We start from the raw sequence: 14,442 nt of genomic DNA, 5'->3' as shown, positions 1-14,442 counted from the left end.
AGCACCTGTGGCAATGAACAAAGTCTGGCCCTGTTATCAGCTTGGACTGGTGCCACCAGCAGAGAGAATCTGCTGTTCCCAGTGTGCCATTTCTCTGGAAATGAAGCTATTTGGACCTAACAATGCTGGGATTATCATCACAGCAGCCTTGGGAAACACAGTTCCCTTCCTGAAATTCAGTGTAATTTCTGCAATAAAACTAATCTGATTGCATCCTCCAGTTCCCTTTTTGCAGCCCTGTCTAGGAGGGACACACAGGACACAATCAAATTCTCTTTTCCTGGCATCTCATGTACTAATGATCATTGTCCTACCACTACTTTGCAGGGTGAGCTGGCTTCCCTAGTTCCCAGGTAAACCAATTCGGCTTTTCCCCTAGTTTTTTAATTAAGCAGAAATTAATTCCACTTCTATGAACTGGTGGCCACATTTTGCTCTCAGATACTGATAAAAATGCAGAATTAATCATTTGCCTGTCAGCATTGGGTGGAACCCCCAACCTCCTCATACCCATAGTGCAAATTTTCATCAAGCAGGAACTCCTGGCCATTTACTGAAGGGGTGATTGAGGAGTTCAGAGCACCACACAGGTTCCCTAAGTGGAGGGAGGGAAAACAAAAAGAGATCTTGTTCTTCTTCTGAGGCAGAGATCGTTATCATATCACAAAAGCCAGCAGCTGAAAAGATTCCAGTCAGGAAGCACCGTGCTTTGAGAATGGGTTAGACTGCCTGTCCTTCCCTGGGAGACTGACACCCAACAGGATCCGGGATGGAAATGAATTATCCCCACTGCTGGGCTCACAGCCATTATCAGATGCTGAAGTGTTTTACATACCTCCTTCTCTGTGGGCTCCTCTTGTCATTCCCCAGAACATGTGCAAGAGCAGCTGCATTCAGCTGTGGTCTCTGGTCAGATGTTACCTTGAAAACCCAGAAAGCAAAAAACACCCCCAGCCAGACAGGCTTGACATTGAGTGGCAGAGGTAGTATTTTATTTTTTTTGAGCATCCCTCCTCAAGGACACTAAATTTAGAGTTTGTAAAACATCACTAAATGAAAACAAAACATTGCCAAGAACAAAAATGCAAACCTGCTGGAAAGGAAAATGCAGCAGCATTCAAGTATCAGAAAACATGAGAGCTAAAGTGCTTGAGAGAATTTCTTAACTATGCAGAGTCTGAAGTCAGTGTTCCCCTAAAAATGCTATTTTTAAAACAGCACCTGCCTGGCTGCATAGGATTTTTCACCAGTCTATAGCAGGATAACACTATTAAGCCTGAGCCATTACCCCACAGGCTAGGAGCAACACATTTCTTTCTATCCCTCATACTAAAATAAATTATAGTCAAAAAAACACATTATAAAGTTCAGGCAGCTGAAGTTGGACTTCAAGGAACGTGACAGAACAGATTTCCCATGCAGTGAAGTCGCTAGTGTGGCCTGAAGCTGAACAAAGCTTTGGTGGGATTTATAAAGTGCTGTCTTTTAGTGTTTTATGTCTGTCTTTAGTAGTGGTTTTTTTTCACACCAGCACCGGGGTTGTGAGTTAAAAAAAAAATTCTGAAATAACAGACCAATTCTCAGTGGATGCTGGAGCCAGACAGACATTGCACAGTGCACACAAATAACGTTAAAAAACTACAAACAAATCAAACCAAAAAAACCCCAAGCCCCAAAACCTAACCCAGTTATGGTAAAACATTTCGTCCTTAAAAACAAACACCCACCAAGCACCAAGAGCAAATCAGAAATAACATCTGCCTCTCGGTCCCCTGGCTTGTCCCAGCAAGGATGGACACTACGTGACACAAGCTCAGCAGCAATGGTTGAGAGCCTGAGCCTGCAGGCAACTCAGTGCAAAACTCTCCCAGCATTCAGCTCCATGGGAGTGATCCAGTTTTCACCAAAGCCAATGGGAACTCCCTACAGGCTTCAGCCAACTTTGGATTAGCCCCATAGATTGACAGAGGGAACAGGACCTTATTTTACAGTCACCATTTTTTCTATCCAGCCACAAAAGCCACCCCCTGAAATTCCTGGAGGGGTTTTCAACCTTCCCCTCCACGCATGCATTTGACATCCATTACAGTTAATAGCAGTTACACATGCAGCTCGATGGGAGAAAAGTCCCGGTCGAGAGGAGTTACTGGTAGTAAGAAAAGAAACCCAGTAGAAATGCTGAGAATTGCTAAAGACCCAGCTCCCTCAGTGAATCCCTGTTTTGCCAGCTGGCAGGTGCCCGCAGGCCCGTCCTGCAGGAAGCTCTATGGTGTGTGTTTGGGTGTGCAGGGTGTGTGACGTGGGGCGAGCCAGCGGTGCCGTTCTGCCACCTCCGTCCCAGCGTCCAGGGAGCGTCCGAGCGCCGGCCACGGCCGCCCTCACTTGGGAGCGGCGTTGGTGAAATCGTCCTGTGCCGCAGCCGGCAGGGAATGGTCTATCCTGAACTCCTCCTCCAGCCCGCCGGGCGCCCTGGCCGAATCCCCCCGGCCTGCAGGCTGGACACTGTCCGTGCCGCCCCCCTCCAGCCCCAGGATTTGTCTCTGCACCAGCTTGGAATAAAGGCCTCCTTCTTCCATCAGCTCCTTGTGCGAGCCCTGCTGCACCACGCGGCCCTTGTCCAGCACAATGATGTTGTGTGCCCTCTCCACAGTGCTCAGCCTGTGAGCTATGACAAGCACCGTGTGGTTCTGCAAGTCGCCGTAAATCGCCTGCTGAATCTGTGGGGAGAAAAGGCGTTAGTGCCCTGGCACTGGGAGAGCAGCGGCTTTGTGCTCTGTGTCCAGAAACCTCTGGACAGGAGATGTGCTCTCCTCTGGCTCCCTGCAGCACTACCAGCATCAGCATGTCCAGCCCAGCTCCCAGCCCAAAGACCATCTCAGCCCAGCCAGGTGAGCTGTGAACACAGGTCTGATCCTGCAAGCTGGGACTTGTCACAGCTGGGGCCCCAATTTGGAGGCCACGTGGTGCTGGCAGAGACTGCAGGGAGCCGACACCTGGTCAAATGCAGCTGCTCAGAAAAGCAGGGTTCTTTCCCGAGTGTATCAAGGCAAGACAAGACAGGTTTTTTTCCCAGTCAAGAGACAATAGCACTGACGTCTAAAGGCAGGCAGGTGGCCATCAGGCACATGTCACATTGACACCCCTGGGTAGCCAAAACCAGCCCTGGGCTGCCATCAGGTACCACACATGTGACTGAGGACCTGTGAGGCAGCAAGCTGCTCCAAGGTCAGACACTTGCGCTGCCCCAGCAGGATTTGTCCTCTGGAACTGGAGGCACATCCTGAAATCCCAGCCTTGAACAGCCTTTCCCTTGTGTCATTGCATGAGGGAGGCCAAACTGATGCTGGTACATCGCATCCCAGACAGATAAACCAGTTCACAGGATGCTCAAGGCTTTCCCTGCAAGTGTGGCTTCCTTGGTGCCTTGGCTGGGATTTGAGCTCAGGCAGTCCTACCCTCCTTGCTGCAGCCTCATTTTATATGTATCCTGTCCTAAAAGGCTGCACAGAATCTCTGTATGTCAATTAACACGCTCCACACAAAAAAATCAGCAAAGATCCCTTCCTCATCAGGTTTGTCAGGCATTGGTTGCTGTGAGCATGGAATTATTCCTTTCCTGCTGGCTATAAGAGCATTGGAAGCAAATTCCTGCCACGGAATTAGTGCTTTACTCAACCCTCTGATGGCACCATGTCAATAGCAGGTTTATCCCCTGGCTGGACACTGAGGCTACAGTCTGTCCTCCAAACCCTCTTTGGCCCAAACACCCAGGTCACCCACTCACCGCGTGCTCGCTCTCTGCATCCAGCGCGCTCGTGGCTTCATCCAGGATGAGGATGGGAGGGGCTCGGATCAAGGCCCTGGCAATGGCCACTCTCTGCTTCTGCCCACCCGACAGCTGAGCTCCTTTTTCACCTGCCTCTGTTGGGTCAAGGGAGAGAGGAAGGGGTCAAAATAGAAACCAAGAGCTGCCAGGAAGTGCAGCTGCCAGGCCCGGCAGTGGGTGGGTACCTGTGTGGTAGCCGTCCTGGAGCTCGGTGATGAAGTTGTGGGCATTGGCCTTTTGGGCAGCCTGAACCACTGACTCGAAGGAGGCAGAAGTTAAGCCATAGGAAATATTATCTGCAATGGAGCGGGCGAACAGCACGGGCTCCTGGCTCACCAGGGAGATCTGCAGGAAGCAAGGGAGAGCAGGGATCAGGAGCAGAAGATGCACTGCACGATATCTCGAACCATTGATATTTGTTCCTGCTGAGTAAGGACCAAGATCAAGATACAGAAATGTCATTAACCAAGACATAGAAGTTCTCAAGGTGAGCTCCCAGTGAGGATGCCAACATCATGGTGCCCAGTTTGCATCTTCTGCTGGAAAGCCATTTTGCAGGAAAGAAACCTGATGCAATGCTGGCACGTTGGCTTCTGGGATGGGCTTCCCCCTCCTAAAGCCTGCTGTGGTTTTGCTCCAGATCTGTTATTCCCATCACTGTTTGCTTTTCCCAGAATGGAAAATCAGTTGCTGGGATAAGTCAGGCTGGAGAGACCCTCTCCCAGGCCCTTGCTGATTTTCCTTTCAAGGCCAGTAATCACACTTGGGCTGTGTGAATGAGCCCTCTTGCATCTTTTAATCCCAAATGAGCAAGTTAGGGATGTAACTGCTGCAATTCCTTAATTGCTTAGCAACAGTCTCCCTGTCCTGCCTTACAGCCATGGCTGTTCACTCTCACGTTCAGCTGCTTTATCAAACCCTTGATATTGGCATAAATCAAACCTTTCAAACTATTACTCAGAATTTTGCATGAGAGAGCCAGGGAGACACGGTCATATTTTAATTGACTTCTTTCCATGCTCCTAACACCACACCAGGCTTTCTAAACTGAAAGACTTGCTTGGCCTTTGATTTTTGCTCCGTACGGGCAGGGAATGTAAATTAGTCACAGTGACTTTGGCTTTCCAGCCTGTCTCTGATCAATTGTTTTCAGGTTTTCCTGCTGGCTGCTGAGGCCATTTGCTCTGGGGGCAAACAAAGGAGGCAGTTACTTGCAGAGATGAAGGCTGATCTCTGCTGACACACAGATGAGAGCTAAGGGGCCTGCACCCCTCTCCTAGGCAAAGCACCAGCCCTTCTGGTGTTCCAGCTGCTGTCTGAGGATCCTGAGAGATTTAACTCCCCATTAGCTGGGAATTACTGTAAGATCTTAAGGTAGAAATTGCTGAAGGAATGCAAAACTCTTTTTTCCAAACCCAATTTAGATGATAATTAAGCCAACAGCCAAAAACATATTTCTACTGTGTTGGCCAAAAAATACCAAACAAAACATGGTTTTTGTTCTGTTTTTGGAAGGCTTCGCCTTCCCCTTGAAACCACCCTCCCTCCCTTTCCCTTCCACCCCCACAAATTATCCAAATTAATTTCTTGGACCACTTCCAACCTCCAGCTTTCTGGACATTTCTGAAGCTGCCAGATCAAGTCCAAAGCAACGTGCAGCAGTGCCATGCATCCCCTCTGAGCCCTGCAGGTGGGAACTGGGCTAAGCAGAACACAGGGATCACAACCAGAAGACACGTATCAGTCGCTCGTACCACGGAGTGCAGGTACTTGTGATCGTACATGTTAATGGGACGCCCATCCAGCAGCACCTGCCCGTCCTGCAGAGGGTAGAAGTTCTCCAGGATGTTGACACAGGAGCTCTTCCCACTCCCTGAAGGACCCACCAGCGCTGTCACTTTGCCGGGGTGCAGGGTGAAGGACACGTTCTGCAACATGGATGGGAGAGCGTGCTCAGCTCCAGGCTTTTCTCAATGTCCTGGGACACTACACAAGAGAAGTAGCCAGAATCTGGCCAGAGTGACCCTTTGCCTTGGTGATGTGCCACATCAGCCATTTCTCCTGGCTCTGAGGAAGCAAAAAGCCTCCAAATTGCTTCAGATTTGCCTGCTGATGTAGCAGGTCCTCTAGAAAGCAAGCTGACCTCTTTGCTGCTTCCCCCTGCCTCATGATCCCAGTCCCTCTCCCATGGAAACAGTCTGAGGCAGCTTGGCACAAAGCCCTGTACCACGCTGACATGTTTAATGCCTGAGCGGGGAACAAGGGTTTTATTAATAAATCTCATTCCTTGTAAGGAAGGCCAGCCCTAAACACCCGCTGCTCCTTTTAATCTGTTTTCCAGCACGCACTGAGCCTGCCTTTGCACATCTCTGCCGGGCAGCTGCCACTCCCCACGGGCTGGGGTTTGGTTCTGGCAGCACGTGGTGCTGGGAGTGTGCAGTGCCCACAGGGCTCACCTGGAGAACCTGCGTTGCGGAGCGAGTGCGGTAGGAAAAGGTCACATTCCTGAACTCCACCTTCCCATCCACATGATCTGGGGCCAGGGAGCCGTCGTGCACCATCGTGGGCTTGCGGTCAATGAACTCAAAGACCTTCTCAGCAGCTCCCACTCCCTGCATGAGGCCGCTGTACACGGAGCCGATGGACTGGAAGGGAGGAGGCAGCGGTGAGATCCTCCCAAGTGATGGGGAAATCAGCCAGCGCCACTTGTAAGAACAATGGCTGAAGCATTCCCGGGTCTCTCATCACCTGACATTGACTGCAGTCATCAGACAAAGGAAAAGAAAACTCTTCCTCTTCTGTTGGGAATGGACAACCCAGGGAAAGGGCATTTTTCAATATTAAATCCAGAGCTGCAGAACAGTTTGTACTGTAACTGTCCCTCCCAGCAGGAGGGTAAAAAACCCCCCAAACCAAACTAAATCCACACCAAAACCACAGCCTGGAAACCCCACCAGAGCCTGCAGTCATCTGAACATATGGTGAGAGCTGGGCAAGCTGCCTCTAGCTCTGCTCTGTCCCTGCACAGAGGCTGAAGCACCACCAAAACCACACTTGGCTGTGAGGAAACCTCGACTGGATCATTCCTGCCTGGATTAGCCAAGCTTATGCCTCTGCAAGGGGAAGGCAGCCCTGGGTGGGCTTTACCATCCCACCCACAATCCCATCTTGCTAATGTGCAGCCAAGGCAGCAGCTTGCAGCCTATTCCAGGGAAAGGAAAAAAAAAATATATATAATTAAGTTTTTAATGAAGCCTGAAATTTAACAGGCAGCTTTGTAATCCCTTCATTCTTCATGCCAGGAAATGTGCTTGGCAGGCTGCCAGGGCTCTGCCCTTCAGCAAGGCCAGCCTGACCCCTCTGGTCCCAGTTGCCTTTTTGGGGGATTCAGGAACATGAAGGTTGTGAGACCACAGCAGGGGAGGAACGGGGAGCAGTGGGGAGATCCCCCTTCTGGCAGTGCCACAGCACCAAAGAAATGTGTCATGGGAAAGTCAGCACTGGATCTATGTCTGCAACTGCCCTGGAACCTTCTGGGAGATAAACACCCTCTTGAAACATGTCAGAGTGTGGGGAGGCCCTGGTACAGGATGCCCAGAGAAGCTGTGGCTGCCCCACCCATGGAAGTGTCCAAGGCCAGGTTGGAGGAGACTTGGAGCAACCTGGGAAGGTGTGGAAGGTGTCCCTGTCCATGGCAGGGAGTTGGAATGAGATGGTCTTTAAGGTCCCTTCCAACCCAACCCATTCTGGGATCCCCTGCTAAAACTGACTCACCTCCATGCAGTCTCCCAAGACAAACTCATAAATGATGAAGGATATCAGGTTTCCACTCGTCATTTGCCCAGAGATCACAAGGTGCCCACCATAGTAAAGGATGCTGACCTGGACCACCAGCAGAGTCAGCTGAAAACAAGAAAACACCCCAGAATCAGCAAGGACAATGGATATTTTGGTGCCTTTGTCATTACTCACACAACAGCCCAAGCTTCATGTGCTGACATTTATTCTTTGAGCCCTGAGCTGAGGATTTCTGACAGTGCAGCTGACAGCCCTAGGAGCGAGCATGAAAATGAGAAAAACAACTCAAGTACATGGGCTGATTTAAGGAGCTGGACAGATATCTTTCAACAAAACAAGTCCCAAGGTACAACAGCCAAGGAGGCAGAATTTATCTGAAATAACAGAACATCTCATGAACTTCTCTCTAAGACCCTCAAGCATAATAATCTGTGTTCAAATTATCCAAGACATGCAGTCACCTCACCACTAAAATAAACTGTCTGTTCTATGAGTGTGACACATTTTAATTTAGAACACAAAATCAAGCCAGGAGTTAATGCAGAATATCCTCCTTGCCTGTACAAGTCCCTGAAGCATAACCCCAGCTGTCGTCTGAAGTCAGTGGAGGGGGGGACCACCTACTCTAGAAAGGAGACAGATCAGCTCTGATGTGACAAATACCAGCCCCTTTTATTCAGCTGGTTTTGTTCCATGCTACCAAGGTGCTCCAAAAAGAAACGATGCCCTGGAGCCCTGTGGGACCAGAAGAGGCTGTAAATTTACACAGACAAAAATACAGGGGAAAAAAATGGTTCCTCTACAGCTCTGCCATGCTCTGATCTTAAGCTCCTACATTCCTTCCAAGAAAGACTCTACCAATGCTGAGCTTTATCCATTGTCCTTTTTCTACGTGAGCCCTGCAGGAGCAGTTTTTGAGGGCTTTTGCCTTCTTAGATTTGTCAAGACCAGTGTCAACCCAGTTCATGCTCCAGCTTCACCTGGGAGCCCAAAAACAATGCTAATAATGCTCCCATTTTGTCTGCAGATTTGGGAAGCCATAAAGTCTCTCAGAGCTGCACGAAGGCACCATAACTCACAGACCCTTCACCAGCGACTGCCTCGATCCCTGAACGTGCAGGGACAAGGGCAGCCTCACGTGAGGGTTTTGCCGACGCTGGAGAAGTCCCAAACCATCTGGTGTTAAACGATGAAAAAGCATTTTTGCAGGGGGGAAATAAAAAAATCCCAAAGCCAAAGCCCAGAAGCCTCCCCCTGCCACCACCCACACGCAGAAAATCTCCGTTCCCGAGCAGAAGCTCAACCAACGCCGCGGCTGTTCCCAGCCGGAGCCCCGGAGCGGAGCTGGCACAGGCACGCACTGCAGCACCACGCAGGCATGGGCTGCTCCACGACCTTCAGCTCTTATCAATTATTGCCCCATTTGCAGGGGAAAACAGACGGTTCCACGGAATGACACAACGCTGCCTCGCGGCGGAACGGGATGTAGTTTTTGACGGATGAAAATAACAAATGATCAAGAGCCCGGGGATTACTAGCAGCAGACAGCAGGGCTGGGCTCACCCCACAGAGTTCCCTGGAAGTGGAGGAGAACCACGTGTGCTTTGGGATCTGGAGAGCTTTCCCTGCCCATCCCAGCCCCAGGGCCATCCACCTACCCCGCTGGACCAGACGTAGTAGGTGTAAGCCATGGCCTCCCGCTTGTTGAGCTTGTACACCTGCTGCAGCTTCTGCCAGTACACGTTGGCCTCCGTCTCCTCGTTGGCGAAGCTGCGGACGGTCTTCATGGCAGAGATGGTCTCCTCAGCTGTGTTGTTTGCCTTGGCCAGAGCGCTCTGCACGTCCTTGGAGAGCTTCTGCAGGGAGCAGAGGGAGGCAGAGGGAGCTCAGCGGCTGCCAGGCTGCCCGTGGCACATCTCTCCACTCGCCCCGAGGTCTGAGACCCCACCAAGTGACTCCAAAGCGGGAGGAGAGATGGCACGAGGACAGGCAGATGCATACAGGACATTCCACAGCCCAGCCACTTCTTCTATCAGACCTAAGATGCTTCCACTCCTGGGCATGAAGCAAGGCAAGAGCCCAGGCTACACCTATCTGCCCATAGAGGTTTAGTGTGACCAACCTGCTCCCACTGCTGGTAGCAAAACCCTCCAGCACCACTCCAGCATAACTCCCACTGGCTCCAAGGCCACCCACAAGCTCCTTGGTGGCTTCACAAGGAGACCATCCCAGACCTGCTCCTGCCTACCTGGTAGTACTTCCCATAGACATCAGACACCAGCATGATGATGGGGAAGCCCATGAAGGTGACCAGGGACAGCTTCCAGGAGAGGCTGAACATAAAGAAGATCACACCCGTGGCCTTCACCACGTTGCGCAGGAAGATGTTGATGTTCTGGGAGACCAGGTCGCTCACGATGGTCGTGTCCGACGTCAGGCGGGAGATGACGTCCCCTGCAGCAACAAGGGGTCAGGGAAGGGGAGAGCAGGGACGTGTCATCATGGCAGGTCACTGCCTAACTGTGTCCCACATCCCAGGGGCCAGATAGAGCTCCCCATCCAACCAGCTGGGGGTCTGAAGGGTGGCACGGAAGGGGGGCAACTCTCCACCACTGTGGATGCAAAGCAAAACAGAGGAGCTTGGATTGCTGCATGCACGAGGAGCAGGAGGTGGCACCTGAAGGCAGAAGCTACATCCCTGGGTCACCAAGGGTGGCTGTGGGACAGCAGAGGGGACTGTGGCAGCATCCTGTGCTGGAGGGCAGCTCACAGGCCACACACAGTCCACAGCCTGGAGCTGACCCAAGAGACCTGAGGACATGGGTCCAGCTACCAAGGGATGAAGCTCTGGCGGTGCCTTTTGGTGGAGCTGAGTTTTACAGCCAGCAAACATCACACTGAACGCCTAAATCCTTGGCCTGTGTTTGAGCCCAGCTGAATTCCCATGCTTTTGTGCAAGCCCAGGGTTACCCGTATCCCACTTCTGTTGTCCTCAGCTACCAAGGCACTGTGCAGTGACTGCTAAATACAGCAACAGCCTCAAAACTAAAAATACCACTGAGACAAAATTAAATGTGTGAAAGTTACACCAGAGTGGCATGGCCTGGGACCGGGACAGGACTGAACTTCAAGCGGGGAAAGCAACAAGCACATCCAGCAAGCCTCACACATCTAAGGTGTCACGGAAAGGAGCAGAGCTGGAGAGCAGCCCACCAGCAGGCTCTGATGGGAGGAAGGAAATGGGAGTTTTGGGGGTGGGACTTCTGGATGCCAGGCTGATGGGTGGCAATGGGACATTCCCAGGCTGGGAGGCCACAGAAAGGGAAGAACTTTCTGCCTCTATTTCTAACCACGAGCATGTGGGCACCACCTCTGGCTGCCCCCAGTCTGCTGTATGACAGTAGAGCAAGCCAAGGGGAAAAAATCTGGGATGGGATAGAGGGGTTAGAGCAAATCCAGGGGAGAGAGGAACCAACCTGTGCGATTCTCATCAAAAAAACTCATCTCCTGAGACACCAGCGACCTGAAGAGGCAGTTGCGAAGGCGGATGTTCAGTCTTGCAAAGATGAGCGTAAAAACGCCGCCCCGGATACCTGCGGCAAATGAGCTAATTGCAGATAAGAAACGTTATAGAGCCATGGACACAAAACCCTCTCAGCAACACAAACACCCCCACGCCGGGCCAAGGGCCTGGGCAGTGCTGACATCACTTATCACCAGCCCACACCTCTCCTGGGTGCCACCAGCACAGTGGTGGCTGGTCCTAATCACAGTAGTCACAAGCTTTGGGAGGGAACACAACACTGCTGGAACAGCATTCCCCAGGGAACCCATTCCCTGTGTTCATTCCTGCTCCCCCACCTCCAGCAGATGGACATGAAGGGCTACACAAAGGCCTCGTGACTGCCAGATGCCTCTCTGCATCGTGACAGCGCAGAGAATTCACAGCACATCCCTGGGGTGTGGCAGAGAGCTGGTGGAGTGAGTGCCTGTGCCTACCATCACCACGAGCTCCTGTGGGAAAACCCCAAACTCCTTGCCAGGGCCAAATCCAGCCCCTGGATTACCTTCCTATGGCGAGCAGCGACATGACCAGCACTGCCGTGGAGAAGCGATCCATGCTCTTCTGCACCACAATGCCATCGATGGCCAGCCCTGTGTAGTAGGGCAGGAAGGTCTCTCCTGCAGGACAAGCACAGGACATGGAGGTTCAGCCCCACTGCATGGAACTTGCACAGAACTTGTATTCCCAACTGTGACAGCCTGTGGACAACCCCATTCCCGCCACAGAGATACTTGGCCATCACACAATACTCCCTGCGAGCGTGGCATGTGCAGATGTCGCACTCCCAGTGTGTTTTATCTCCTGTTGCATTTGGTTTTGCCCCACTGGATTTTTCACCCACCCCATGCAGCACGTGCCACCCAGCACCCCCCAGAAAAAGACGTCCTAAGGTTCTTCCAAGCCCCAGCACCATGGTTCCTCCGTCCCTCCTGGCGAGGATGGGAGCACAACATGGCCCTCCTGGTCCCTTCACTCACCCAAGGCAGCCACAAGGAGGAAGAAGGAGGCAATGCCCAAGAAGAAGGCATCCGGCTTGGTGTAGGACAGCAGTTTATGGATGGTGGGACCTGCTGCCTCCTCCCTCTTGTCCCTCGGGGTGCCTCCATCACAGCTCTCCTCCACCTCGGCACGGGACTCGGAGCCGGGCCCCAGCGCCTCGCGGGAGGAGGTGACACAAGCCAGCAGCTGCCACAGCCCGAAGGTGGCCGCCAGCGCCACGTAGGTCCAGGCAAAGAGCCCCCAGAACCAGGGGTCCCTGATGGTCTTCCGCACCTCCGAGTAGAGCAGCAGCTTCACCATCATGTAGATGCCCATGAGGAGGCAGACGACGGCGATGAAGGTCCGCGATGCCCTGAGGCGCCGGGGGCCGTAGGCTGTGTTGGTGGCCACGCCGATGGCAGCCCCCAGCAGCACACAGCTGCGGTACAGGCAGCCCCCCCAGATGTCCAGCAGCGAGTTGAAGATGTTGAAGTGCCGCAGATCCTGCAGGACATTCCGGCCACCCTGGCCATGGGTGTAGAGCAGCGTGGTGACCACCACATCGGCCCCGCTGAGCGCCAGCGTGCTGGCCACCGCCTTCCAGGCACGCATCCTCGTCGCTGGGCTGGGAGTCACTGACGTGGTGAGGGGCAGCCCTAACACTGGAAGGATCTGCTCATGTCGGCCTCTGCTGCAGAGTTAGAAGAGGGAGATGGGGTTATTTACCCCAGGGAGGAGGCAGGGAAAGGGAAGCAGGATGGGGGGACAACCGTGCCAGTTCCCTACCAACCTATCCCAATGCCAGGCAACACTGCCTGCACATCCCTCCCCTCCCACACACGGCCCAAGGTATTTCATTAAATGAGCAGCACAGACAAACTTCCCTCCTGGATGCCTTCACCCATCCTGAATCCCAAAGCAGAAGTCTGCACATCCCGATGGGAATCTTTGTCCCCACTTGCTGTGGCGGCTGCTGAGTGCTGCCACGACATCTGTGCAGCCACGTGTCCTGCCCTACAGAGCCCTGTAAACTTGGACAGTCATGGTCCCAGAGTCCCTGCCCACCTTTCCCAAGACAAAGCTGAAACTAAGCAGTCAAAACTGTAGGAAAGCAGACAGGGGAGCAGATCAGTTCTATAATGCATCCCCCTCATCAAAATAAGACTAAACCATAGGTACTGCAGCTTGTCACACCTTACTGTCCCCAGCCCTCTTGGATATTAATTCAGGGTAGCCCACTAAACCCGCTGTTTAGTCAGCGTGCAGTTCAATGACACAACAAAAATCCCGAGAGGAAATTAAAAACGGGTTGGAATTCCAGAGCTGCGTCCCGCGGGAGATGAAGGCTCCGGGACGGGGGGGACGCTGCCTTTGCTGTGGCCCGGGGTTCTGTCCGGCAGGTTCTGAATGGACACGGGAAAGGGCAGAAAGCTCGACTTGCTCTAAGCCGAGCCGCTCACCTGCTCCGGTGCCATGCCCTGAGGAGCCACGCATTGGCAAGAGGGAGGTACCCGATCCCGAAATTTGTGCTGGGTCAGCAGCTGGTGACGGTGCACAGTGCGGGCGGCACCGAGCAAGGGATGCCGTGTGCCGGCCACGCTCCGGCCTGCGTGAGCGCAGCCCCCCAAAACCAAACCACCGGGACGAAGGGCAGCCCTTGGCACCGGACAAGCTGCGCCCTCGGGCGAGAGCTGCTCTGCGGCCGGGCAAGTGGGATAAAAAGCTAAAAAGCGGAGGAAAACGAGGCAGAGGCTGCAATTTGGGGAAGCACGGCGGTTTACGGGGTGGGTGGGGAAGGAGGGATGGAGGCCAAGCAGAGCAGCGGGGCCAGGGAGGAGCAGGACACGCTTCCCAGGGTGCTCGCTGCTGCCATCCGCTGCAAAGCTGCGCGGATTCGGCCCATGGAGGAGGAGGAGAAAGAAAAGAAGGAGGAGGAGGAGTAGGAGGCAGCCACCGCAGCTCCCCACCACCCGCAGCAACGTCCCCAAACCCCCGAGCTGGAGCCGCCCAAGGTCCCCACTCGCACCCAGCCTTCCCCGCGTAGGAGAACGTCCCGAGGCGAGGTGAGAGACACCCGGGAAGGGCCGTGCCCGCCGTACCCCGGCCGAACACACACACACACGGCTCCCCCCTTCCGAGCGGCTCAGCCTCGGCCCGCCCGGACGGCTCTTACCGGCGGCGGCTCGGGGATCGGCGGCTCAGCCCGCTCGGACCGGCGGCGGCGCGTCCCGGGAACAAGGTCGCTGCTGGGCGTGGCTCTGCTGTGGCCACGCCC

At 53.5% G+C, this 14,442-nt stretch overlaps 1 protein-coding gene across 2 annotated transcripts; it reads right to left on the bottom strand.

Moving 5' to 3' along the window:
- Window positions 1-964: 964 nt before the first annotated feature.
- On the bottom strand, window positions 965-14,442 carry ABCB9 (ATP binding cassette subfamily B member 9). Of its 2 annotated transcripts, none has more exons than XM_015643809.3 (12): window positions 14,341-14,442; window positions 12,167-12,858; window positions 11,692-11,806; window positions 11,101-11,231; window positions 9,873-10,078; window positions 9,283-9,480; window positions 7,601-7,729; window positions 6,283-6,471; window positions 5,581-5,754; window positions 4,012-4,171; window positions 3,785-3,921; window positions 965-2,717 (listed from the first exon to the last, which is right to left on the bottom strand). In XM_015643809.3, the coding sequence occupies exons 2-12, from the start codon at window positions 12,777-12,779 to the stop codon at window positions 2,379-2,381; spliced, it is 2,391 nt and encodes a 796-aa protein (XP_015499295.1). In that variant the 5' UTR covers window positions 12,780-12,858; window positions 14,341-14,442; the 3' UTR covers window positions 965-2,378. The 2 variants fall into 2 exon arrangements, with proteins under 2 accessions (XP_015499295.1, XP_015499296.1); XM_015643810.3 differs by lacking the exon at window positions 14,341-14,442 and adding an exon at window positions 13,628-14,125.

Source organism: Parus major, chromosome 15, assembly GCF_001522545.3.
Source record: "Parus major isolate Abel chromosome 15, Parus_major1.1, whole genome shotgun sequence".
Classification (NCBI taxonomy): Eukaryota; Metazoa; Chordata; class Aves; order Passeriformes; family Paridae; genus Parus; species Parus major.
The sequence above is the reverse complement of the archived record's forward strand: the minus strand, read 5'-3'. Positions and strand labels throughout refer to the sequence as shown.

Bases quoted from the DNA above. Each gene is read 5' to 3' on its own strand.
- ABCB9 (XM_015643809.3), bottom strand. From the start codon at position 12,779: ATGCGTGCCTGGAAGGCGGTGGCCAGCACGCTGGCGCTCAGCGGGGCC. The intron at 10,079-11,100 runs GTTGGTTCCTCT...TTGTTGCTGCAG, and splicing joins TTTTGATGAGAATCGCACAG to GGGACGTCATCTCCCGCCTG. The intron at 6,472-7,600 runs GTGAGTCAGTTT...CCTCCCTTCCAG, and splicing joins TCTTGGGAGACTGCATGGAG to TCCATCGGCTCCGTGTACAG.